The following is a 27,275-nucleotide window of genomic DNA, read 5'->3' as shown; positions in this document are numbered from 1 at the left end:
GGGTCTAAGATGGCTGTGTTGGCCCCAGAGTCCCAAAGGAAGCAAATCAGCCATGGGGCTCCCCAGAGCACTCCCACCCCCAGGGCTGCCTCTCTGGGCGATGCTCCAGCTCCCAGGATCCAGTTGCCCATCCCTGTCCCAAAGCCCCATCTGTATCAGGAACCCACTTGAGGGACCTCAAGGTGGGCTTGAAGGACCCTTCCCTCATTCTCTTCCCTGTCCTGGGCTCTCCAGTGTGGGAGGGCTCCTGTATGCACAGAGGACAATAACAGTAACAATAATAACAGTGTTCAATCATAGAACCAATTGCTTCACTCTGCCCGATACATTCCTCCCAGAAAAGTCGTTGCTCTTTGTTGCAATATTAAATATAAAAAGGAAAAGAGCATCACAGGAATGTGCAAAAGAAAACAGTTTAACTTGAATTTTTTAGTTTAAAAAATAAAGAGGAGAAAAAGCCTTTCAGTGAGGCTAAGCATGCCATCAGCTGAGTCTGACAGGGGATGCAGTGTTCCACGCCTGGAGTTCCCCACCTCTGCAAAAAAGGAAGAGAAGCAGTTAGAGAACAGGGAATTGATATGAGGAGCAGGAGGGCCTTTGGGAAATCATGGAGCCTTTCCCTAATCCCAGGGGATTAGGTTCGGTGGCCTCTGAGGTCTTTCCTAGCTCTTCATGGCCAAGCTTAATAATAACAATAATAATTTACAGAGTGCTTAGAAGATATACTATGTGCCAAGAACCGGGCTAAGGGCTATATAAATTTTTTAAATAATAAAAGAATCTTTATTCAGACCAGGAGATTATGGTCTGGGGCCCCTCACAGCACCATAGCCCTGGGGATAGCCCTGATTTATAATATGATTGCATTTTATCTTATGCCCCTGGGCCTCCAAGTTCCAATTCTTCCTTCTTCCCCCTCATCATTCCCATTACTTCCCCTCTTCTCTCTTTCCCTTCATTCCTCTCCTCTCCTCCCTCCTCATCTCCCCTTCTCTCCTTTCCTCCTCTCCTTTCTCTCCCTTATATCCCCTCCTCTCCCTTTTCTCCCCATTCTCTCCTCTCCTCCCCCTCATCTCTTCTCTCCTTTCTTCCTCTTCCTTCTCCCCTTATATTCCCTTTTCTCCTCTCCTCTTCTTTTCATCTTCCTTCCCTTCTTCTCCCCATTCATCTCCTTATCTCTCCTCTCTTCTTCCCTCTCTTCCTCTCTCCTCTTTCTGTTTCCATCTTTTTCTAATTCTTTCTCTTTCTTTCTCCCTGCCTTTTCCCTCCTTCTTGAAAAGATCATTGAACAAAGAAATCAAGATTCTTGAGTTCTCATACCAGTTTTGTCATTACCGTAAGGAAACTGGGCCTCAGTTTCCTCTGTAAAAAGAGTGGATTGCCGGGGTTCAGAGTTGTTCAGGTTGGAAGGAATGCCCATTTGATAGGGATGAGAAATCTGGGTCCCAAACCCAAGAAACAGCAGTGACTTGCCCAGGGGCTCACAGCTATTGAGAAACTTTAGAAAGAAATGAGTTTCAAACCTAGGTCCTTCAAACCCAATATTTTTTTCCATTTCCACTCCACAGCCTTTCTGACTTTGTGTGATTTGAAAGCTTCTCCCAATTATACTTCCTGAGGCCCATCCCTTATCCCAGGAGGATGTCTCATTAGTGAGACAGCTGAATGACCCTGAGTAGAGGAATGAGACCTGAGGGCTATTGGATGGGAATCCTGGGCCATGGGCTCAAATCCCTTAGCTGAGTGACCTTGGGCAAGTCACCTAATCTTTCTGAGTTTCACAGAATCACAGATTTGGGGAGCTGGTAGAGACCTCAGCATCCTGCTGCTCCATCCCACGCTGGAAGGAATCCCAACAAGTCATGGGTCTGACTTTTTTGTGGCAAGGGCTAGATAATGGGGTGAAGTGACTTGCTCAGGGTCACCCAGCTAAGGGGCCAGAACTTCTTCCCGTTGTCCTCTCTTTTCCCTCTAGTGTCACTGTCTAATCCCTCTTCCCTAAGAAGACAGCTATTGTGCCCCCAGCCTTCTCCAGACCAAACAGCCACAATCCCTTCTGTTTATCCTCTTATAACTTGGAGCCCCAGTTTCCTCACCTGTCAAAAGAGGGGGAAGGCTAAGTCCTATCCTGCCTACCTTGTGTCTGGGAAGCTTGCAACCCTTATAAAGGCCAATAGACATGGGAGCCGCCATCTTTAGAGGTGGCTGCTTCCAGTTGATCTCTGCCTCAGCTGGTCTCTCTGCCTCAGTTTATCTCTCTGCCTCAGCTGGTCTCTCTGCCCCAGCTGGTCTCTCTGCCCCAGCTGGTCTCTCTGCCCCAGCTGGTCTCTCTGCCTCAGCTGGTCTCTCTGCCTCAGTTTCTCTCTCTGCCCCAGCTGGTCTCTCTGCCTCAGTTTCTCTCTCTGCCCCAGCTGGTCTCTCTGCCTCAGCTGGTCTCTCTGCCTCAGTTTCTCTCTCTGCCCCAGCTGGTCTCTCTGCCCCAGCTGGTCTCTCTGCCTCAGTTTCTCTCTCTGCCCCAGCTGGTCTCTCTGCCTCAGTTTCTCTCTCTGCCCCAGCTGGTCTCTCTGCCTCAGCTGGTCTCTCTGCCTCAGTTTCTCTCTCTGCCTCAGCTGGTCTCTCTGCCTCAGTTTCTCTCTCTGCCTCAGCTGGTCTTTCTCTGCCCCAGTTGCAGACATCCCAGCCCGAGCATCTATTAACCGCCTACTGTATGGCAGGCACTGGAGATAAAGTCCGGCAGCAAGGAGCTCGGGGTCCAGTGGGGGAGACAGCCTGGGTGTCTCCTGGGGGATGAAGGGGGAGGGAGAGGGGAGACATGGAGGAGACGGGTGTGGGGGGTGGGAGCGGCATGGGAGTGACACCCAAGGTTATAGGATTCGGGGTGTCGTGCTCTTGGGGTAGGGAAGGGAGGTGGAGGATTAGAACTGGATCCTGAGAAAGACTGAGTCATGCTTCCAGCTCACCTTCCCCCTCCCCTCCCCCTTTCCCCACCGAGCCGCCCACCCACTGTGCCGCCCACCCTCCTCAGCTGAAGCCTAGCAGGGGAACCGGCAGTGTCAGAGCTGCCAGGGCCCTCGGAGCTCATCCAGACCAGCCTCCGCATTCGACACGGGAAACCAGAGCCTAGAAAAGGGAAATGACTGGCCCAGGGTCACCGGGAGAGTTTGCGGCGGAGCTGGCCAAGTGTTTGCCCGGTCCTTCGGCCCTGCCTCTGGACTCAACGTCCCTGGACCCGCTAGACCCCTGGTTCTGTTGGCTGTGGGGCTCCGTTTCCTCACCCGTCGAATGGGCCCCTCGAAGGCCTGCCATGCTAGAGCCGGGACCTAGTGGGAAGGGCGCCAGCCTCAGCCTAGAGGGAGTCCCGGCCCTTGCGCCCAGGCCTCGGTTTCCTCAGGTGTAAAATGGACGCCGGCGCCCTTCCCCCGTGACCGGAAGCTGCGTCCGGCGGGTCTCGGGTGGCCGGTGCGCTGGCCGCCGGGAGCCTCGCTTCGGGCGTCGCTCTCCGCAGGCTCCTCCCCTCCTTACGTGGGCTGATCGCTGCTCAAACTTTTAATTCAGATGGTAATTAAAATAATAATATAGGATGAGCCCCCTTCTGGCGGTGACGCTGCAGCTGCTCGGCCGCTATGAATAGCTTTGAGTCACACACTCACCCTCACACACTCACACCCGCCTGGGTGGTGGGTGGGCTGGGGGGGGCCTTCTGCTCCCCGGGGCAGATCAGGCCCCCAGAGAGCCTCGAAGCAGACCCGCCACCCCCTCACTGCGCCGGGGCCGGGCTGGCTTCACCTCCTCCCCGGGGCAGCCCCATCATCCCTCCTCTTCTGGATGAAGGACAAGTTCCTGCGCCAGGCAGAGGTCACTGAGCCATTGTAGGGAAGACGAGACTGAGGGTCAGACAGGGCCAGATGGGGCAGAAAGCGCCTGGAGAGCTCTACAGAGTACAAGGACTGGCCCAAGGTCTCCGGCCAGCCCGGACCCTCAGACTATTCACCCAGGGATATTTCTGCTGCCTTCCTCCTCAGCCTCCCAATCTTTTACTTATTCACTCGATTCATTCAGCAAGCATGAATTAAACACCTACTGAATGCCAGAGGCGGGATGCTCAGTGGCCTTAAGAAGGCTCTTGACTGGGTGTCCAGCCCCTGGGAGGAGGCCTCAGGGGATGCTGGGAGAGACAGAATGGCTCAGTAGAGTGCCAGGGGCTGGTCCACATCAGCCCAGAGCTTTCTCTTGATATGGCTCCAGGCATGTGGCTGCCTCTCCAGGGGCCTCAGTTTCCTTATCTGTAAAATGAAGGCTTTGTACCAGAAGGCCTGTGGGGTTCATTCCAGCAAGCCCGATGGTCCTGTCGGGGAGGGGGCCAGGGCTGAGGGGTGGGACAGAGGCCAGCAGACAGGGAACTCTGGCCCTGAGCCCGGGGCCCTTTCCCCGGCCCAGCCTTTCAGTCATTGGGGAGCCCCCTTTTTTCAGGGGCCTTTTGTTCCAGGAGGGGGCCGGAGTAGCCGTGGGATGTTGGCATCATCTTACAGAATCTGAGCGCTTGAAGGGCTCCCCACGTCTAACCCCCTCATTTTTCAGATGAAGAAACAGGCCCCCAGGGGGACGTCACTTGGGCGGGGGGACCCAGCTTATAAGGGACGAGCTGTGTTGGCCGAGCCCACAGCCAGGCCGCTTCTTATTATGGCCACGACTTGCCCAGGGTCACCGAGGCCAGAAGGCCAGCCGGAATCTTCCCCAGAGCCAAGGCCGGGACCTGACTCCCACGGAGGGTCGTCCTTCACCCACCGTCCTCGGGCTGCCTCTGGAGGGGAAGGACCCAGCTGTATTGCAGCTGCTCAGGGCCAGGAAGTGGCATAAATACCAACTCAGGCAAAGGGGGGGGGGTTGGGGGATGGAGGCAGATTCTGGAGGGCAGCCAAGGCCCTGGGGCCAGCCTCCCCAGGGGACTAGTCCCTGACCCAGACGGGCCTAGCCAGGGGAGCTGGCAGGGTGGTCCAAGGGGTGGAGACGAGGAAAGAGGGAGAAGGGAAAACTCAGTCTCTCTGCGCTTGGCATCGTGCTGCCTCCCCACACAGCCAGGCCTGGCATCGGCGCCCACCCCCTCCTCCCGGGTATTCCTTCACCCCTGCCTGGCAGGTTAGGGAGAGAGTCCGATGGGAAGAGACATGGGCACTATTCGGGGAGGGATGTGGACTACTTGCCTGAATCAGGAACCATATAATGATGATGATGATGATGATGATAGCTAGCATGGATAGAGTGCTTTAAGGCTGGCAAAGCGCTTTGCAAATACTCTCTTATTTAATCCTCAGAACAACCCAGAGGGGCCAGCTGGGTAGCTCAGTGGATGGAGAGTCAGGCCTAGAGATAGGAGTTCAAATCTGGCCTCAGACACTTCCTAGATGTGTGACCCTGGGCAAGTCACTTGACCCCCATTGCCTAGTCTTTACTGCTCTTCTGCCTTGGAGCCAATACCCAGTGTTGATTCCAAGATGGAAGGTGAGGGTTTTTTAAAAAAAACAACCTAGGAGGAAGGTGCTATTCTTATCTGTATTTTACAGGTGAGGAAACTGAGGCAGACAGAGGCTAAGGAACTTGCCCAGGGTCTCACAGAGAGAAAGTGTCTTGAGACCAAATATGAACTCAGGTCTTCTTGACTCTGAAGCCAGTGCACATTGGCTGTACCACTGTACCACAAAAGGGATCTTGGAGGCCACTGAGTTTAATCCCCTCATTTTGCAGTTGAGGAAACTGAGGCAGACAGAGACTAAGGGACTTGCCCAAGGTCCCACAGCTAGTAAGTGTCTGAGGCCAGGTCTTTCTCTCCTCTCCTCCATGTAGGCAGTAGGCAGCCTGCAGAAATCCCTGAAGATTTTCCCACAGGTCAGTGGCACGACCAGTTCTTTCTCAAGGAAGAGCAGGCTGGCACGGCAGAAGAGGGACGAGCTTGGGGGGGGGTGCCTTTGCAGACCTGTCCGTAGGAAAGGCAGAGGAGGGAGGGGAGTACATGGATCACGTGCCTTGAGCACCCCCTGGCCCAAACCTGCAGGTGGCTGGCTGCGTGCCTCAGTGGGGCTCTGCAGCTGTTTGGAAGGAGCCTGCACTTGACCTTGGAGAGGACATCTCCTGGGCTCTCCATCAACGCCTCCTTGCCATGGCACAGAAATGGGGGAGGGAGTAGAAGGGAGGGCCTGGGGAGAAGGGAGGTTGGTCTGTCGGTCTGGATTGGCAGCCAGAGAGACAGAGACAGACAGACTGACTCAGAAGAGCAGCAGACAATTGATAGACACTTCTGGGGAGGTGTGGGGGTGGGTATGTTCTGTTTCTTGTCTTTATATTTACCTCAAAGCACTGGGCTTGGAATCAAGAAGACATCTTCATGAGTTCAAATCTGGCCTCAGGTATTTACTAGCTGTGTGACCCTGGGTAAGTCACATCCTGTTTGCCTCAGTTTCCTCATCTGTCAAATGAGCTGGAAAAGGAAATGGCAAACCAGTATTTCCATTAGGAAAATCCCAAATGGGCTCGTGAAGAATAAGACACATGGGAAACAAGTGAACAACAAAAACAACAGACCTGGTATCCAGGCCTAGCTCTGACTCTAAAGGGATGACCTCGGGACAATGATTTGTCCTTTCCAAGCCTCAGTCTCTCAGGCTGCCAACCTTGGAGTCGTCTTGATTCTTCATCATCTCTTCTCCCATAGCCAGTGTATCAGACTTTTCCTGGTTCCCTCCGTGCCCACCCCACTCCCACCGGTAGTGCTTTTCCTCTAAGGCTTTTCCCCGTCTTCTTGGTATCCCTCTTGTACACATACAGCTATTTGTGTGTTTTCTCTCCCATTAGAATGTGAACTCCACGAGAGGAGGGACTGTTTCTTGGCTTTCTTTCTCAGGCCAGCACTTAGCACAATACCTGGTTCTTTGGAGGTCAAGGATCTAAGATTCACAGAGTACACATTTAATAAATGCCCATTGACCGAAGGATTAGGTGCTGTTGAGTCCAATCTCTTCATTTTACAGATGAGGAAACTGAGACCCAGAGAGAATAAAGACCCTCGCAGTAAGGCCCATTGTCTCCCCTTAACCTCCTGGAGAAGGGGAGGACTAGTTCATATTTGTCTTTGCGATCTATGATGAAGCCCTGCCCAGAGTCGGTAGTTAAATTCCTGTTAATGTGTCTCAGAAGGGACCCCAGTCAGAAGTGAGGCGTCCTATAAAAATTGCTGGGACTAAATTCCAAGGTTCTGGCTCTACTTTTTTGTTACTTGCTACTCATGTGACCTCCAGAGATCAAGAATTCAATTCTATTTGAGTTCATTCAGGGAACATTTTTTAAAAAGATTTGTTTTTGTTTTTGTCTTTATTTTATTCCAATAACAATATCACACATCAGTTTTCTGACGTGACATGATTCTTGTTGTCTCCCTCCCGGAATTGACAAGCAATTCCCCTGGGTTATACAAAGCATTTTTTTTTTTAAGAGAGATTTGTATTGAGATCTCATTTCATTCTGAATCAGTTAATCTAAATCTTCCGGGGCTTCTCTGGACTTGTTGCATTTGCTATTTCTTGCAACACAGTAATATCCAATTAGGATTCATTTGTTTAGCCCATTCTCTAACCCGTTGGGAAATACTTTGTTTCCAGTTCTTTGCCGCCCACCAAAAGTGTTGCTCTGAACCCTGGAGTATAGATGGGATCTTCCTTTTTGTCACTGACTTCTCTGGGGCTTCTCTGGGTCAGGAGGTACCGATCTTGGCCACTTCATTTGTCTAATCCCAAATTATTTATGAGCCACCACCCTAGGGGAAGTGCCTCGTGCTCCTTGCTGAGAGCACCTAGCAGATACCACAAGAGCCAAGACGAGGACACAAGTGGATCCGGGGAGTTGGGATGGGGAGGGAGGTTGGGGCACAGCCATTCGGACTTCTTAACTGTCCTTACACTGGAGAGGGGCTAGTCTGGTGCTTGTCCCCGCTGAGCTCTGGGGCAGGGGCAAAGACTGTGGGGAATGGAGCCAGTGGAACCAGCCAGTTGGAAGAACCGGAGGTTGCGGATGCCCTGAGGAGCTTGTTCCAAGCTGATTATGCTGGTGGCCTTCATAGCTTCAAGGTGGAGAATGAATGAATGAATGAATGAATGAATGAATGAATGAATATTAAAATGACTGAATGAGTGAGTGAGTGAATGAATGAATGAGAAGCATTTATCAAGCTCTTACTCTAAGTACCGGGTGTAAAAGCAAGAGTCCCAGCCCTTAAGGAGCTTCAATTTGAATGGAGAGAGCATACTTCAAGGGAGTTGATTTGGAAAGTCCCAGAGATAGTGAGGAGAACCAGAGGACAATCCATTCAAGTGCCCTTCCCAGGTAGCTGCCTGGCATGGCCCCGCAGTCGGTCTGGAAGGTGGGGTGCCAGTGGCTTACTGTCCAACAGGAGGGAAGGCCAAGGATGGGCCTGAAATATCGTCGTAGATCTAAGCTTCAGTGTGGCTGTCATTGTTATGTGCCAGACCCAGGGGAGCAAAAATTGGGAAGAGGTCAGTTTTTGGTCCGCTTGATACAGCCGGGCTCCCCCAGAGTGTCTGGCTGCCAGCCCCCCCACCCACCCACGTACACAAATAGACACATGACCCTTGAGGCTGGGGACAGATGAGCTGCAAAGAGGATAGAGGGATGATGAGAATAATAATAATAATAATAATAATAAGTGATTCTGTATTAATTTAAGGTTTGCAAAAGGCATATATGTTATCTGATTTGGTCCTCATATTAAGTGCGAAGTAGCGGCTATCAGTCCATCTTTTTTTTTCCTTCTTATTTAATTAATTAATTTTGAATATTTTTCCAAGGTTCACGATTCATGGTCTTTCTCTCTCCCCTCCCTCCCCTCTTCTGGAGCCAACAAGCAATTCCACTGGGTTTTACATGTATATTACAGATGAGGAAACTGAGTCTGAGAGAGGCTAAAGTGACTTGCTCAGAATCACAGGGCTGATGTATCTGAGGAAAAACCTGAACTCAGAACTTCCTCACTCTGGAATGATAGGATCATAGATTTAGGGCATGAAGGGATTTCAGAGATCATCTAGTCCAACCTCCGTCATTTTACAGAAACTGGCCAATAGTGGTTAAGTGACTTGTCCCAGGTCACATGGGTAATAGGTGACCAAACCAGAACTTGAACCCAGGTTCTCTGACTTAAGAGGCAATTCTCTTTCCATTGTGTCAGGCTGTTGACTGAGGTGGGAAGCCTCAGGAATCTGGAAAGGAGGGAGGTAAGAGATGCAAAGAAAGTCTCTTCTGCTCCGAGCTGTGGAGGGAGGAGGTGCTCAGCCCTTCACTAGGGGCCCAAGTGATCCTGTCGCTTCGGTCTATACGACCCCTCTTGTTCACGGCTCTTGCCCTGGAGAGGTTGGCAGTAAGGGCAGAGGAGAGCTTCCCACATACAGGCACTTATCCAGGATCCAGCCTTCTTCCTCCTGATAGTGGGCATGTATAGATACATCCCAGGATCTTGGAGCTGGGAGGGAGCTTAGAACAGAGAATGTCAGAGCTGGGAGGGGGCTTAGAATAGGAAATGTCAGAGCTGGGAGGGGGCTCAGAACAGGGAATGTCAGAGCTGGGAAGGAGCTTAGAACAGGGGGTGTCAGAGCTGGAAGGGAGCTTAGAACAGGGAATGTCAGAGCTGGGAGGGGGCTTAGAACAGGGAGTGTCAGGGCTGGGAGGGAGCTTAGAACAGGGGGTGTCAGAGCTGGAAGGGAGCTTAGAACAGGGAATGTCAGAGCTGGGAGGGGGCTTAGAACAGGGAGTGTCAGAGCTGGGAGGGGGCTTAGAACAAGGAATGTCAAAGCTGGGAGGGGGCTTAGAACAGGGAGTGTCAGAGCTGGGAGGGGGCTTAGAACAGGGAATGTCAGAGCTGGGAGGGAGCTTAGAACAGGGGGTGTCAGAGCTGGAAGGGAGCTTAGAACAGGGGGTGTCAGAGCTGGGAGGGAGCTTAGAACAGGGGGTGTCAGAACTGGGAGGGGGCTTAGAACAGGGAATGTCAGAGCTGGAAGGGGGCTTAGAACAGGGAATGTCAGAGCTGGGAGGGAGCTTAGAACAGGGAATGTCAGAGCTGGAAGGGAGCTTAGAACAGGGGGTGTCAGAGCTGGAAGGGAGCTTAGAACAGGGGGTGTCAGAGCTGGGAGGGAGCTTAGAACAGGGGGTGTCAGAACTGGGAGGGAGCTTAGAACAGGGGGTGTCAGAACTGGGAGGGAGCTTAGAACAGGGAATGTCAGGGCTGGGAGGGAGCTTAAAACAGGGAATGTCAGAGCTGGAAGGGAGCTTAGAACAGGGGGTGTCAGAGCTGGAAGGGAGCTTAGAACAGGGAGTGTCAGAGCTGGGAGGGAGCCTAGAACAGGAAATGTCAGGGCTGGGAGGGAGCTTAGAATAGAGAATGTCAGGGCTGGGAGGGAGCTTAGAACAGGGAATGTCAGGGCTGGGAGGGGGCTTAGAACAGGTTATGTTCTCAAAGGTTTAGTCAACGGAGCTCTGTCTTCCCTTTGAAATTCTTCCTGGATTCTTCTAAGTCAGGGTCCACAGACCCCTAAGATGTCCATGGATAGATTCCAGGGTATTCTTGAACCCAAATGGGAAAAACATGCATCCTTATTTCAATATGAAATTGGTTTCCTTTGAAATCCAATATATTTTCTTGTATTCCATCCTCCAGAACAGGAGATCCTAGGTTCAAATCTAGCATCAAACACTTCCTAGCAGGGTGACCCTGGGCAAGTCACTTAACCCCCATTGCCCAGCCCTTACTGCTCTTCCTTCTTAGAACCAATCCATCGTATTGATTCTAAGACAACAGAGAAGGGTTTATTTATTCGTTTCAATCACCCAGGTATTGTGGAGAATACAGTAGCCGTTCTGTGTCCCAGACTCTCCATCACATCTCACCACCTGGCTGTCTCCCCAGAAGCCTCGGAGTGATGATTGGGAGACATGGGCAGCCTCAGTCTGAAGAGCCCACTTGTCCTAAAATAACTCCCTCCCTCCCGCTAACAGGCACATCACGGTCAGAATTACTCTCTTTAAAGGCTGTCATGTGGAAGAGAGATTAGGCAAGTACTGCTTTGCCCCAGAGCCAGCACCAGGAAGAAGGGATGGCCAGATTTGGTTTAATAGAATGGTGGCCTTAATGGATTAGAACTGGGCAACAGTGAGATTGTCTGGCTCAAGAGGTAGTGAGTTCTCAGTCACTGGAGGGATTTAAGGAGGTCACTTTGGCAGGGAGGCTGCAAGGGGATTCCTACACTGAGTGAGGGGTTAGATGAGGTGACCCCTGAGATTTCTCCCAACGATGAGATTTTTCTCATTTGAAAAAAATCATTATTTTTATTTTAATAACAAATCTCCACATAAGTTTTCCAGAATCAGATGATCCGCGTTGTCTCCCTTCCTTCTTCTCTTCCCCCTCCTGGAGCTGGCAAGCAATTCAGTGAGATTTTTCATTTAAACATGAGTGGGAAGGGGGGCTGGATTTGCTGTCAGAGGACCTGGGTTCAAATCCTATATCTGACGTCCTGTGTGACCTTGGACAAATCCTTGCTTCCCTCAGCCCCCAAATGAGGAGATCCCTCTCAGATCTAGAGCTCTGATTTCTAAACTCATCCAGCCCTGACGTTCTAGAGCAGCAAACAGAGGAACTTGCATTTTATTCTGGAGCCTCCAGCACCTGTCACAGTCCATCTGTGCCTGCCCACCCCGAGTGGCCACTGGGCCTAGTCTCTTCAACTTACAGATAAGGGAACTGAGGCCATAGGATCTTAGAACTAGAACTGGAAAAGACTGTAAAGGTCATCTAATCCAACCACCTCATTTTAGGGAAATGAGGAAACTAAAGTCAAGAGAGGTAAGGTGACTTACCCACTGTCACCCAGGTCACAGAGAGCAGGATTCGAACTTAAGTCCCCTGTCCAAACCCAACACCTTTGTGCTGAATCATACACCGCCTCTCCCATAGACACTCCTCCAAGCAGTCCACCCACCCTGTTGGTGACACTCCTTGAGATCTCTTGACTTGGCTGGCTCCCGGAGCTCCTGGTGGCTATTCCCTTCTCTTATGTGAACAGATGGCTCATGTCTTTCCCCCTGGCCTTGTGTTCCTCCGATGACCTTCCTATTAACGATTTGTTAAGAAGAATATTTATTTGAATGTGACAAATGACTGGATATTGAAAGAACTGGAGGAGCCCGGAAGAAGCATGGGTGGCACCAAGGCAGAGGAGTGGAGCAAGAGGAAGTGGGAGAGGCAGACTTGGGACGATGGTGGGTGGAGGAGCCTTTTCATTCACTGGGAGGTAGGGACTGGCCCAGCGGCTTCGGCTTCTTGGTAATGGAGCTCCCAGTGAGAAATTCCCCCGTGGCCCCTTTGCTGCCCCTCAGGCTGGGTGACTTGCCTACGGGACCGAGAATGTGTCAGAGGCCAGATATGAGCGCGGGTCACTGTGACACCTGAAACTCATCATTCATTCAATTCATGAAGTGGTCATTTATTCAATTTATGAAGTGTGTCCTGGGTGTGAGGCGCAGGGCTAGGGGCTGAGGTACAAAGACAAAGATAGTTCCTGCCTTTGGAGAGCTGACATTCTGCTAGGATCCAGGGCTGAAAACCCATCATGGACACAGAGAAGGGGAATGTGGACAGGGCTAGGGCAACCTGTGGGCAAAGAAGAGATCTGAGAGTGTGTTCTAGGGAAATGGGGGGGGGAGGTGACATTTTTAGATCAGGGAAGGCTTCTTGGAAGAGGCAGCTCCTTGAAGGCAGAGGATTCTGAAAAGCAAAGGGATAAGGACTGAATGCATGCTTGGTGTGGACCGAGAAGGTACACGATAGTGGGAGATGTTGGCATACTGAGTGTGGGGAATAACGAAGAGTAGGAGAATTTGTTTGTTTCAATGCTGAGCACCGGAAGGAGAATGAGGATCACAGATTCTGAGCTGGAAGAGACCATCTGATGAAGTGACTTACCCAAAGTCACACAGTTGGTAAATGGCAGACTTAGGGTTTGAATCCAAACTTAGCTCCAAATCCACTCCTCATTCCATTGTACCACGCAGGAAAGATATATTGGTGCTAGACTGACTGCCAGGTTGAGGCACGTTATCTTATCCTGGAAACAGTAAGGAGCCATGGGAAGTTCTTGGCCAGGACAGTGACACGGTCAGACTTGTATTCTGAGTTGGCCGATGGGAATTGGAGCAGGAAAGGACAGGATACCTCCCTCCTTAAAACAGGAACTCAACTGCCAAATGGGGGTAGCAAATTGTTGCCCTTGCCCCCCGCACATAGAAAAGGGGGAAGGATCTAAGAGATCAAGTCCAATCTCTTAGTGAAGGAGTAGAGAAAAATGAGGAGGAACCTAGAACTGTTCATACCCCAGGGGGAAGGCTTTACTGGGGTCTGGTTGTGTGCAAGACACAGGGAGAGGTCCTGTCACTATGGAAGAGACGGGAACAGAAAAGAAGGCAGTTCAGTCAAGAGGGAAGAATAGGGCCCCTGAAGTCAGAAGGCCTTGGTTCAAATCTATCTTCAGCCTTTGAGGATGTGAAGAAATCATTCATTTCTTCATTTGTAAAATAGAGATCCCCCAATAAATATTTGTCATATTTACCATGTGCCAAGCACTATGCTAAGTGCTGGGGAGGGAAAAAGAGGCAAAAGACTGTCCCAGCTCTCAAGGAGTTAATCTTCTAATGGGATGACATTTTTTAAAATTTAAACTAATTTATTTAGTCAATTTAGAACATTATTCCTTGGTTACAAGAATCACATTATTTCCCTCCCTCCCCTCCCCACACCCTTCCCGCAGCCAATGCGCAACTTCATTGGGTATTACATGTGTCCCTGATCGGAACCTATTTCCATGATGTTGGTGTTTGCACTAGGATGTTCATTTAGAGTCTATATCTAATGGGATGACATTTTGGCAACCTTCCTTTTAGGACTGTTTTGAGGATCAAATGAGATAATGCACGGGAAAGTACTTTAAAGCTTCTGGGTGATACATAAAGGTGCATTGATAGTTTAATGTAATTATAAAAGACAGACTCTGCTTTCAAGGAATTTATGATCCGGTTGAGATGCAGACACTCATACATGGAAATACTTTATGATTCTACAATTTGGAGTAGAAGGAAATCTGTGTTAAGTGTCAAAGGACACTTTATCCCAGTTCGGGACTATGTGAATTTGGCAAGTCACTTTTGCCTCTGTGCCTCAGTTTCCTCACCTACAAAATGAAGACATTATAGGAGATTCAGTATCCTAATGTTCATTCTATATTCCATGGTTCCTCCCAGAGCTACCCTTCCATGTTCTAGAGTCCCTTCCAACTCTGACACTCTGTTCTAGAGTTCCTCTAAGCTCTAATATTCTAGGTTTTAAGATCTCTCCAATCTCCAACATTCTAAATTCTCCCTAAGCTCTGACATCCTTTGTTCTAGAGTTCCTCTAAGCTCTAATATTCTAGGTTTTAAGATCTCTCCAATCTCCAACATTCTAAATTCTCCCTAAGCTTTGACATGCTTTGTTCTAGAGTTCCTCAATGTTCTGACATTCTTTGAAATAGTCTCTCCAAAATCTGATATTCTCTCATAGAGTTCCTCTAAGCTCAGACATTCTCTCTTCTAGAACTTCCAAACTCTGATATTCTAAACTATAAGGTCTCTCTAAGCTAACATGCTCTGTTCTGGGCTTCTCCAAGGTCTGACATTCTAGATTCTAAGGTCCCTCCCAGTTCTGATATTCCATGTTGTTTGGTCCCTCCCAGCTCCAATTTTCTATGTTTGAGACTTCCTTCTGGCTCCCGTGCTCTAGACTCGATAAAGTGTAGAGGCCAGAGGAGAGATCACAGGGGACAAGGAAGACTACCAGGGAGGTGGCTGCATTGCTCTAGGCCCTGAAGATGAGGAGGCTGGGTGGGGGGCGCCCTGTGCCTCGTTCTCCCCCCACCACAGGACTCATCCCTCTCTGCTCTCCTCTACTCATACTCCCCAGGGCCCTAGTCTCAAGGGATGGTGGGAGACAGAAAGACCTAAAGTCGAGGAGGTGGGGGGAGGGGGAAATGTCTGTCCCAAATTCCTTTGTACATTTTCCAGCCCATGGGATGTGTTCCCAAGTAGAGACGTTGCAGCTGGCACAGAAGGCCAGCCTCCGCCTCCTCTCAGGGTTTGCGTGTGTAGAGGCCTTTTTTCAGGAGTTTCTGGGTGGAGGAGGCTTTGTTGACGGCTCTTTGGAGGGGGGAGGTTGGGAAAGGTGAAAAAGAGAAGAAGGGAGCACTTCAAGCTTGGTTTGTTCCCAAGGAATGGAGCAACTGGGTAGCACAGTGGATTTAGCACAAGGCCTGGAGTCCGAGGGATCTGGGTTCAGATCTAGCCTCAGATACTACCTAGTTGGGAGATCCCAGGCAAGTCACTTAAACCTCCTTTGTCGAATGAAAAAAAAAATTACTCAGAACTCAAAGGAATGGAAAACCCGAAGAGGAAATGGGAAAGGGCTGGAACTTCTGGTCTCTGAAGGGATATTATGAGACTTTGGAGAATGGCGCAAATCCAGAGTTTCCAGCCCTAAAGAGGCTCTGCCTGCCCTTGGGGAAGATCCTTCTTTAAGATGAAAGCCACACACAGCCCCTAAGCCACTTGCCACAAATATATAGGAGGTGCTTACTGTTTGCAGTGGCTAGTTTGTGTCTCCTTGGGACCAGTGGCCTTCATTCTCTGACTCTGTTTCCTCATTTGTCAAATAGGGACATAGAATTAGATGAGCTCTGATGTCCTTTCTAGCATGAAAATTCTTTGTTTTAAAGACCTCCAGGTCTGTCCTCTGTGCAAAGGTTCCTCCAAGCTCTGACATTCCATGTTCCTCCCCAGCCCTGACATTCTCTGTTTAAGCCTGTCTCAGCTCTGACATTCCACATTCTAAGCTCCCTCTTTGCTCTGACTTTCTAGGATTTTCCTTATTCCGTTTCGTAGATGAAGCAGCTCATCCGTACCTCCAGGGGCTCACAGTACAGTAGGTGGGTAAGACAAGTATTTGAATGAATGAATATAAGAGAAGGTAGGAATAAAGTCGTGTAAATCTTAGAATTCTGGGCTGTGCAGATGCCCAAAGGCTCCCCCGCTCTCAGCCATTTAAATGAGATTCTCCTGGTATTTATTCCCCTAAATCTGAGACTAGATTTCCCTTCTGCTTCAGCCTTAGCTTTCAGTCTTCCCTCCCCATCAGGCAGAGTGTGGTCCTAAGCCTGGACTGGAGAGAAGATCAGGAGGATTTCTTTGGGGATGTGGCTTCTAGTCCCGAGACTACTACTGACTTGCTGTGTGACCCTGGGTAAATCACTTTACATCTCTGAGATTCACTGTAGGAGGAGATTGGTTAAGGTCTCACCAAGATCCTTGATCTCGTGATCCCTTTAGGACTCCATCTTTGAACTTGTGCTGTCCATGGGTCAGCCTGTTGGGCTGGTTCCTGGTTTTTCTCAGTTGGCATTTTCACTGGGGGCCTGAGGCTGAGTGAGGAAGCTGGGTCCAACAGAGTCGCTTAATGATCCATCACCAGGGAGCATCGTGGGAGTGGAAGAGGGGAGGAGAACCCCTTCAGGACCCTTTCTAATAAACCATGTGGCATCTGTCTCCCCATCCCAAGCCCATTTAGCCAGAGAGGTTCTGTAGGAGCAAGCGCAGTGATGGGAAAAGAGCAGCCCAGCTTTTTAATTGAATCCTAGCTGTCACCTATGGGTCCCTGGATAATCCACCTTCCCTCTCTGAGCCTCTTTTCTTCCATCTGTAAAACTCAGGGGCTGGTTTATCAAGGAGGGGATTTCGGGCTCAGAATCCTGGTTCTGATTCCTCCTCTCATCCCTCCACAACCCCCTTTGTTCTCAGATCTCTCCAGGTAGCTGCCTGTCATCTCCCCTGTGCCTCTGACCAATTCTAATTGGCACTGGATATTGGCACATTTCTCTTCACATCCTCTCTGCTCGACTAGACTAGAAAGCTAATGAGTTACCAAATGGACACGTGGTGTCAGAGATGCTTCAGATATCCACTTAGAAATGCCCAATCAGCAGTCGGTGGGACAAGTCTGGAGCTCAGAGGGGCACTCCAGTGAGCCAGGGGCATGGAGATGCCATTGCCAGCCACCATGTCTAGAAGGGAACTTGTTCCCTTTCCCTCCCCAACCCCCACTCCATCTGTGCCTCCTCAGCTCTGTTGGTAGTGCCACTTCCCCATTCAGAGCCTCAGTGTCCCAGGGATCAGCTGGCGAGGCATGTCCGTGGTGCGCCCCCTTTTCAGACCTTCATTCCTTCTCTCCTCTTCGTTGCCCTTCCTGGCTTCAGGCACTCCCCTGGCAGCCCCTGCTCTGCTCTGAACAGCTCCTAGGTGGATTTTGCCAAGTGAACCCGACCATGTCCCTTCCCTGCTCTGAGAATCCCAAAGGGCTTCCTGTTGTCTGAAGGATGAAACTCAGGTTTGGCTGGAGCGGCTTTTAAAGCCTCCGCAATCTGCCACCGCTTCCTTGCTTCCCTTCAGGGGATTCTAGTCCAATGGACTTGCCTGCCACCCCCCCCCCCCCATGCAGAACTGGCCATCTTTTCTCTCTTCCCCAGGTCTGGGTCCGGGTCCGGAAGGCATCTTCCCTGCCTATCCTCCCCTCCCAGGAATCAATCCCCTCCCTGGCTTCCTTCAAAGCTTAGCTCCGTCTCACCTCCTTCAGGAAGCCAGTTCTGATCTACTCAGCTGCTAGTGCGCTCCTCCCAGAAAGGATGGTGTATATTTCATGTTCTCTCTACAGCTCATTTTCCCCTGAGCGAAAGCAAGGGATTCGAAGGCACAGAATGCCCTGTGTGCGTGTATAATCCTAGCACCTGGCATAGTGGGAAGCATTTCACAACAGTAATAAAAATAACAAAATAAGAAAGTAAAGTAAGGAGAGACCTAGTGATTGGATCTCCAAGTGTGTTCCTGTCCTTAATGGCCAGGGGGATAGCTCGTTGGATAGAACTCTGGACTTGGAGTCAGGAAGATGTGCTTTCTGATCCTGCTTCAGACACTTAGCAGCTATGTGCCTCTGGGCTAGTCCTAGCCTCAGTTTCCTCATCTGTGAAATGGGAATCATTATAATATCTACCATCTACCTTTCAGGGTTGTTGCGAAAATCGAATGAGATAATATTTGTAAAGGGCTTTGTGAGCCTTAGGGAGTCCTCATCATTATTATTTATTATTAACAGTGCCTGGGAAATAGCAAGCATTTGAATGCTTCCTGACTTGCCCTGCAAACTAGTGGGTCAGAGCTGGGAGGGAGCCTCTTAAAGACCTTCTAGTCCCCATTTCTCCCTTTAGAGATGCAGAGGAAGGCCATTTGGAGGAGCCCCTGACCGCTAGGGAGTGTCTCCCCTCCCAGGCTGAGGCTGTCTCCCCAGGACAATTCTTAGCATTGGGACGTGGATGAAACCCGTCCTTTACGGGGTACCTTTTAGCTCTGAGGTCAACGTTGTTCTCTGCCCAAACTTGTGTTATTTCTCCCACTGCCCCATCCCTTCTCCTTCTCCCCATCCTCCCTTCCTCAGATAATTCCAGCTGAGGCGTCAGTCCATAAAAGCAGGTGGTTGTCCCATTTCCCAGAAGCAAAAGCATTCTGATGGGTTTTGGAACAGCATCCCCTCAACCCACCCCCCCTCCTCCACATTCAGAAGCTAAGAGATCCCTAGTGTGCTGTGTTCTAGAGAGAAGCCAGGGCTGGAAGCCAGGAGACACAGCCTTCCTGGGTCTGCTGGCTAATGTGCTCTGTGACCTTGGATAAGTCACCTCCCACCTTGCTTTCTATCTCGTAAATAAGGGATTGGAATGAGATGTTCCCTACTAACCCTTTCAGTGCTCACTTTCTGTGTCTGGGTCCCTTTCATTCTGTGGCTCTAACGGTGGAATTTCAGGCACAGTGACAGAAAAGAGAGGGAGATTTCAGATGGGGGCAGGGCAACCTTCTTGGTGCCTTTGGCATAATGCTATCTTCTGACCATTTTGCTAAAGCTTAGAGCAGGAATCCACCAGTTACCATCCTTCTCAGCTCTCCAAACAATTCCAAGGATTGGACCCATATCCTTTCCTTCTTACCCTTGCTCTCCCTACCCCATCTCCCATGCCCCCAGTGCTAATGGCCCCTGCAGCCAGGGCATGATGGGGCAATGGGCAGCGATTTCATAGACTGGCGCGGCAGAGGAGTGTGGTTGTGGATGAGGGTGGGTGGCAAGAGCATGGGCACCCGGAGCTGGGAGGGGCCAAGAGAAGGGGGCTGGGTGAGGAGACGGTGGAAAGAGTTTCTCCCAGGGAAGCTGGCACCACTCGAGCTGCTGAGCTCTAAATTACAGCCGTTGCCTCTTAAGCCTGGACGCCGGCAGCAGCCGCACAGTTGCTGTGGCAACTGAGTTGTCCCGAACCCAGGGAAGTGTATAAACACTGCTACAGATACACAATTAGATCAACAAAAAGAATAGAACAGAAAATAGAAACTCCCATCCTTCCATAATTCTGGGCCAAAATGTTACCGGGAGCTGCTGCCCGACCTCCTCCTCCCAGCCCACCCTGGCCCTACTGGTGGTGGAGACTCGGCTGGCACCAGGCAGGGCCCAGGGAATGGAAAGGACCTTTTGCTGCCTCCTTCTGTGCCCAGTAGGGATGGGTGAGCAAGGGGGGACAGAGGAGGTGTTTGTCATGGCTGACAGTTGGGGTAGGAACTGAAGGCCTCTGCTTTCACTTACGTGGCTCCCCCAAAGCCGTAGCCCGCTCAGCCGTTCCATGTGACCCTCAGTGACACCAGCACCTCAGCCACAACCTCCCATTGCCATCATCGTTGCTACTGTCCCCACGGCCATTGCTGTCACTATTGTCACAGTCATTGCTCTCACTATGTCCAAGGTCATTGTGGTCACCATCCATGGGCATCTCTCCCTGGTCACCATCATTATTACCACCGTCCCCCATGGTCATTGCCATCACCATTGTCACAGTCATTATTCTTACTGTCTCCATGGCCATTGTGGTCACCATCTTGGGCATCTCTCTCTGGTCACCATCATTATTACCACCATCCCCCATGGCCATCGCCATCACCATTGTCACAGTCATTATTCTTACTGTCTCCATGGCCATTGTGGTCACCATCTTGGGCATCTCTCTCTGGTCACCATCATTATTGCCACCATCCCCCATGGTCATCGCCATCACCATTGTCACAGTCATTGCTCTCACTATGTCCAAGGTCATTGTGGTCACCATCCATGGGCATCTCTCCCTGGTCACCATCATTATTACCACCGTCCCCCATGGTCATTGCCATCACCATTGTCACAGTCATTATTCTTACTGTCTCCATGGCCATTGTGGTCACCATCTTGGGCATCTCTCTCTGGTCACCATCATTATTACCACCATCCCCCATGGCCATCGCCATCACCATTGTCACAGTCATTATTCTTACTGTCTCCATGGCCATTGTGGTCACCATCTTGGGCATCTCTCTCTGGTCACCATCATTATTGCCACCATCCCCCATGGTCATCGCCATCACCATTGTCACAGTCATTGCTCTCACTATGTCCAAGGTCATTGTGGTCACCATCCATGGGCATCTCTCCCTGGTCACCATCATTATTACCATCGTCCCCCATGGTCATTGCCATCACCATTGTCACAGTCATTGCTCTCACTATGTCCAAGGTCATTGTGGTCACCATCCATGGGCATCTCTCCCTGGTCACCATCATTATTACCATCGTCCCCCATGGTCATTGCCATCACCATTGTCACAGTCATTATTCTTACTGTCTCCATGGCCATTGTAATCCCCATCTTGGGCATCTCTCTCTGGTCACCATCATTATTACCACCATCCCCCATGGCCATCGCCGTCACCATTGTCACAGTCATTATTCTTACTGTCTCCATGGCCATTGTGGTCACCATCTTGGGCATCTCTCCCTGGTCACCATCATTATTACCACCATCCCCCATGGTCATTGCCATCACCATTGTCACAGTCATTACTCTTACTGTCTCCATGGTCATCGTGGTCACCATCCATGGGCATCTCTCCCTGGTCACCATCATTATTACCACCGTCCCTATGGTCATCACCATCACCATCACTAACAATACCATCACCATTGTCCCCAGACCACCATCACCCCTGTCTCGGTCACCATCCCCATTGTTATCATCTTTGCTGTTATCACAACCATCACCATTGTCACCATGACCATAATCATCATCCTTGTTGTGACCATCTTCACATTGTCACCCATATCTCTCTGATTATTACTATTGTCACAACCACCATCACCCCTCTCTGTCACCATCGTTGCTATTCCCATTGCTTCTATCCTTTCTCCTCCCTGGGCTTGTTTCCTCATCTGTGGAATGGGGATCATGGAATCTTAAGGGATTTCAGAGGGACTTCATGGTCTCCCCCCACCCCAGTAGCATACCCTGTCTCTAACCATTGCTTATTTAACCTCTTCTTGGGGACTTTCTGGAGCAGGGAGCTCACCGTCCTTTGAGTCTCCCTTCCCTTTGGAATGGCTCTCATCGCTGTTAGGAAGTTCATCATTTTGGGTTGGAATCTGTCTCAGTGAGTTCCTCCTATTAGTTCTGTCTTGACCTCCTTGGGCCAAGCAGGACGGTTCTAAGATCTGTCTTGCCTCCTGCCCAGAGCTTTTACACAGTGGAGACAGCAAAGAGCTGGGTTCTGGTGTTGGCGCTGACATTTACCAGCTGTGTAGGTGAATCACAGAAAGTTGGAGATGAGATTGTTCCTATTAGGGACCATCCAATTTAACTCCCCTGCATTCTAGAGAAGAGGAGCGACTTTTTCAGGGCCATCAAGACAGCTGGGCTTCCAACCTAGATCTCCAACTGCGAGTCCAGGGCTTCCTTCCCCCTCGGAGCCTCCATTTCCTCATCTGTAAAGTGGGGATGAGTAACTAGTGTGCTGCTAATACGCTTCACAGGGCTGTGCTTCGGAAAGCAATTTGGAAACATCAGATCCCTAGAGAAACAGGAGCTATTTTTATCCAGTGAGATAATGCACATCCAAGTTCTTTCCAAATAGCAAAGCATTACATGCAGGCAGGGGATTTATTACCATCACGATCATTTTATTATTATTCAGTTCAAACCCCCTGAGCAAGCACTTACTCAATGCCTACTGGCTGTGCCAGACACCGGCTTGCTGGTCACTGGGGATATTAATAAAGGCAAGATAGCCCCTGCCCTCAAGGAGCCCGCAACCTGGGCTTTCATCTGGGTAGAGTACTTCCCCTGAGCAAGAGCCCTCTTCCACTGCCCATGCCACCTGCCCCATGACTTAGAGTCTGAGTAGAGACTATGATGAGTGGAGCAGTGGATAGAGCTACCAAGCCTGGTGTCAGGAAGAACTGAGTTCAAATCCAAACTCAGACACTAATAGCTGTGTGACCCTGGACAAGTCACTTGTCTCTGTGCTTCAATTTCCTCACCTGTAAAATGGGGATAATAATATCTACCTCGCAGGGATGTTGTGAGGATCAAATGAGATACTATTTGTAGTCACCGAGCTCAGTGCTCTATAAATGAGGCAGCATTATTAAAGCATTGCCCCCCGAGCACCGAGAGGTATGTGACTAGCTCGAGGTCGCCCAGCCAGCATCATTCTAGGCTGGACTTGAGCCCATCGGCCTGCCTCTCTGCAGTCTCCCCCTCCCCTAATGTCTCGCACGCCCGTCCCCTGTCTCCCCTCCAGGTCCAGCGTCGTGGTCCCAGGCGGTGAGGACAGCCACTGGAGCTTCGGCCGGGGCGGGATGAACGGACACAGCCGGAACGGGCAGCCCCACGCCCCCCGGCGGAAACGTCGCAACCGCTTCGTCAAGAAGAATGGCCAGTGCAACGTTTACTTCGCCAACCTCAGCAACAAGTCGCAGCGCTACATGGCGGACATCTTCACCACCTGCGTGGACACGCGCTGGCGCTACATGCTCATGATCTTCTCGGCTGCCTTCCTGGTCTCGTGGCTCTTCTTCGGCCTCCTCTTCTGGTGCATCGCCTTCTTCCACGGAGACCTGGAGCCCAGCCCGGCGCCGGCCCCCGGCCCTGCCGGGGCGGGCTCCGGGGGAGGCGGGAGCCCGCAGCCCGCGGCCGTGAAGCCCTGCATCATGCACGTGAACGGCTTCCTGGGCGCCTTCCTCTTCTCGGTGGAGACGCAGACCACCATCGGCTACGGCTTCCGCTGCGTGACCGAGGAGTGCCCGCTGGCCGTCATGGCGGTGGTGGTGCAGTCCATCGTGGGCTGCGTCATCGACTCCTTCATGATCGGCACCATCATGGCCAAGATGGCCCGGCCCAAGAAGCGGGCCCAGACGCTGCTCTTCAGCCACCACGCGGTCATCTCGGTGAGGGACGGCAAGCTCTGCCTCATGTGGAGGGTGGGCAACCTGAGGAAGAGCCACATCGTGGAGGCCCACGTGCGGGCCCAGCTCATCAAGCCCTACATGACGGAGGAGGGCGAGTACCTGCCCCTGGACCAGCGGGACCTCAACGTGGGCTACGACATCGGGCTGGACCGCATCTTCCTGGTGTCCCCCATCATCATCGTCCATGAGATCGACGAGGAGAGCCCCCTGTACGGCATGGGCAAGGAGGAGCTGGAGTCGGAGGACTTCGAGATCGTGGTCATCCTGGAGGGCATGGTGGAGGCCACGGCCATGACCACGCAGGCCCGCAGCTCCTACCTGGCCAGCGAGATCCTCTGGGGCCACCGCTTCGAGCCCGTGGTCTTTGAGGAGAAGAGCCACTACAAGGTGGACTACTCGCGCTTCCATAAGACCTACGAGGTGGCCGGCACGCCCTGCTGTTCGGCCCGGGAACTCCAGGAGAGCAAGATCACCGTCCTTCCTGCCCCGCCGCCACCGCCCAGTGCCTTCTGCTACGAGAACGAGCTGGCACTCATGAGCCAGGAGGAGGATGAACTGGAGGAGGATGTGGCTGGCTTGGGGCTGGAGGGTGGCTCTAAGGAAGATGGCGGCATCATCCGTATGTTGGAGTTTGGGAGTCACCTGGACCTGGAGAGGATGCAGGCCACCTTGCCCCTTGACAACATCTCCTACCGCCGGGAGTCGGCCATTTGACCTCCCGCCCTCCTGTCCGGCCCTGCGCCCCCTTTCACACCTCGGGCCCTGACGTACCCCCATTCCCTATCCCCCTGTGGGAAGACCCCCCTTTCTAGACAGGAGAAAGAGCGGCAGGCCATGAACATCTCCACCCCAAGTATCCCTGGGACAAACTTTCCTCCTTCCCAAGGACCGAACCCACTCGGCTCCTGGGTGCCCTTCGGGGGGCCACACGGGGCCATCGGGAGTGGGAGTACGGGCGGGGGCCTGTGCCCCAGGCCCTTCAGTGCCCAACTGTTAAACCGTGGCAGCAGGGAAGCCCCTCTCCCTGAGCTTTGCCGTACCCACCACCCCACTCCATTCTGCTTCTGCGAGCCTCACGCTCACACTCCTCCTGGGGACCCGGAACTGCCCAACGTGGCACCCCTAGACCCGTCCAGGACGTGCCCCCACGTGCCCTGGAGAACCGCGGGGAGGTCCCGGGGGCTCACACAGGGGCCAGGGCAGGAGGGCTGCTTGGGGGGAAGCAGAGGGAAAGGTTTACCTTGCATGTTTGTGACTGTCACACGTCCTTTTGTAAATATATACATAGATATAAAGACAAGAGAGATCCAAGCCAGATTCTTCCATTCCCGGGGCAGGCAATGGAGGAGGTGAAGCTGGGGCCCTCGCCTTCTCCCCACCGTGGACTGGCTCTTGGGCTCCCTCAGACTGAGGCCTGAAGGCCCAGGGCTCCCAGGGGTCAAGGCTTGGGCCACTCGCCCCATCTCCGCTGGCCCCCTGACCTCCCACCCCCAGCTTCTCGCCCTCCCTCCTGCCTTTCCCACACGCAGCTGTACAATGGGGTTTTTAATGATTTTTAATAAAGTATCCAATCCAAAGGAGGGGCAGGAGGAGACCTAGAGGCTGAGCGGCGTATCTGGCATCCTGGGGGACCTGCTGGCTGGGAATTGTGGGGAGAGCTGAGAAGGAGGGCAGAGGCCGGGACGGAGAGGTAACGTCCGGGCAGAGGGGAGGCAGCAGGTTTCTGGAGGAGGCATAGGAGACAGAGTGCACGGGAAGCCTTCTCCGGACCTGCTCACTCTCTGAGGGACCTCCGAGAGCCCATTCCTGGCTCTGGGCCGCAGTAGCTTAGAGGTGAAGGCCTGGAAGGGGCTTCTGTTCCGACGGTTACCTGGACGAGAATAGCAGAGCAGCCTCTGTCTGCAAGGACGGGGCTCCCTGTCCTGCCGAGGCAGCCCTTCCCTTTTGGACAGCTCCAACTGGGAGGAAAGTCCTCTGGGCCACAGTCCCCTTACCTGTGGTTCTGCCTTGGGGCCAAGCAGGCCCAGTCTGATTCTGCTGCCACATGCCAGAAGGCTCAACGTCCCCATTCCTTGCAATGGATTCTTAGAGAGTGGCATTGACCGCCGGGTCCTTCACCGTCCTGATCAGCCCAGTCTGGAGAGCCCCGAGATGCCCACAAGTGTGGCCCCTTCCAGCCCGATGTCCTGAGTTTCCCATTGAACCTAAGCCCCAGGAGGCAGTTAATACATGCTCATGCCCTCTCTTCCCCCACCCCTTTGGGCTCGAGAAGGGCTAGGAAATCCCTTTTGGGGGGCTCACCTTTCCAAGGCTCTGTCCTCATCACAGCCCCAGGAGGACCGGCAGAGATTCAGAGCCTGCAGGGTCCTCAGAGGCTGTGAGTCCAACCTCCTCTTTTTACAGAGGGGGAAACAGAGTCATGGAGAAGTAAATTGATTTGTCCAAAGTCAAAAAATGAAACCATCTTTGACCACAAGAAAGGGGAGAGTGCAGATGTAGACAGAGGACTCTGTAGGTAGTGGTGGGGCACTAGCAGCTAGAGGGGGATGGCAGGGATAAAGAGGGACTCCTGAGAAAGTGGGTGCAGGATCTCCTAAGGAAGCTAGGAATTCTTAAGAGGCAAAAGGAAGAAGAGAGAGCATTCCAGGGGGATGCCCAGGGGAACTACCCGGGCAAAGGCAGGACAGGGAGTACAACTCTCTGATGTGGTTATGCCATGGCAGTCCTTAGGGGTGGGCAGTGCAAGGATTCAGGAAGCATTTAGTAAGCACCTACTATGTGCAGGTGCTGTGATAAAGCTAAAAGATGAAAAGAAAAGAAAGAAGCCCTTCTTGCCCTCAAGTAGCTTACATTCCATTGAAGGAAAATATACCATGTATATAGATGAGGAGAGAGAAAAGGGAATTAGAAGGAGGAGAGATTACTATCTTCTAAGGAAAGGAGTATCAAGGAAGGTTTTCTGTAGGAGGTGGCACTGGAGTAGAGACTTGAAGGAAGTCTAAGGACTCTCCCAACTGACATTCCCTGTTCTAAGTTCCTTCCCAGCCCTTCCATTCCCTTCTAGCTCTGACACTCCCTGTTCTAAGATCCCTCCCAGTCCTGCCATTCCAAGTTCTAAGCTTCCTCCCAGCTCTGACATTCACTATTTTAAGGTCTCTCCCAGTTTTGACATTTCCTGTTCTAAGGTCCTTCCCAGCTCTGACATTTCCTGTTCTAAGGCTCTCCCCAGTTTTGATGTTCCATGTTCTAAAGCCTCTCTCAGCTCTGACATTTCCTGTTCTAAGGTCCTTCCCAGCTCTGACATTTCCTGTTCTAAGGCTCTCCCCAGTTTTGATGTTCCATGTTCTAAAGCCTCTCTCAGCTCTGACATTTCCTGTTCTAAGGTCCTTCCAGCTTTAACATTCCTAATTCTAAGTCCCCAGAGGTGAGATTTGGGAACCAAGACAAGGCAATAATTCACTGAACTCAACTATCTTCTAAGTATATGCAGAACCCTCACCTGGAAAATGGATGGAATTTGTTCTCCTTGTCCTCAGAGGTCAGAATTTGGAGCACATGGAGGGGGACAGGAGGAGAGAGCAGTGATTGTAAAGCACACTCTGGGGTTGGATATCAGGAAAGCTTCCCTAACAACAAGAATTATCCAAAAGTGGAAAAGGGCTGTCATAGTGGGTAGTGAGCTCCCCATCACTGGGGGTCTTGTCCGGGTTGTTGTCGAGTGGATCCTGGGTCCAATTCGCTCTTCTCTGGGGTTCCCTACCTTCTCTGAGAGTCTATGGTTCTA

The 27,275-nt window shown here is 51.6% G+C and overlaps 1 protein-coding gene and 1 long non-coding RNA gene across 2 annotated transcripts; one reads left to right on the top strand and one right to left on the bottom strand.

Annotated features, from left to right (window-relative positions):
* Nucleotides 1–399: 399 nt before the first annotated feature.
* LOC103105657 (uncharacterized) lies at nt 400–3,869 on the bottom strand. The gene is made up of 2 exons (XR_474388.3): nt 3,276–3,869; nt 400–535 (listed from the first exon to the last, which is right to left on the bottom strand). It is a non-coding gene; the product is annotated as an uncharacterized LOC103105657 (long non-coding RNA).
* An 18,952-nt stretch (nt 3,870–22,821) lies between these two features.
* Nucleotides 22,822–25,089, top strand: KCNJ4 (potassium inwardly rectifying channel subfamily J member 4). The gene has a single exon (XM_001362193.4). The coding sequence runs from the start codon at nt 22,883–22,885 to the stop codon at nt 24,203–24,205; it is 1,323 nt and encodes a 440-aa protein (XP_001362230.1). The 5' UTR covers nt 22,822–22,882; the 3' UTR covers nt 24,206–25,089.
* The last annotated feature ends 2,186 nt before the right edge of the window (nt 25,090–27,275 follow it).

This window comes from Monodelphis domestica, chromosome 5 (genome assembly GCF_027887165.1).
Source record: "Monodelphis domestica isolate mMonDom1 chromosome 5, mMonDom1.pri, whole genome shotgun sequence".
Taxonomy (NCBI): domain Eukaryota; kingdom Metazoa; phylum Chordata; class Mammalia; order Didelphimorphia; family Didelphidae; genus Monodelphis; species Monodelphis domestica.
This window is presented reverse-complemented; position numbering and strand designations above follow the sequence as displayed.

Coding starts and splice junctions, on each gene's coding strand:
- KCNJ4 (XM_001362193.4), top strand. CDS start 22,883: ATGAACGGACACAGCCGGAACGGGCAGCCCCACGCCCCCCGGCGGAAA.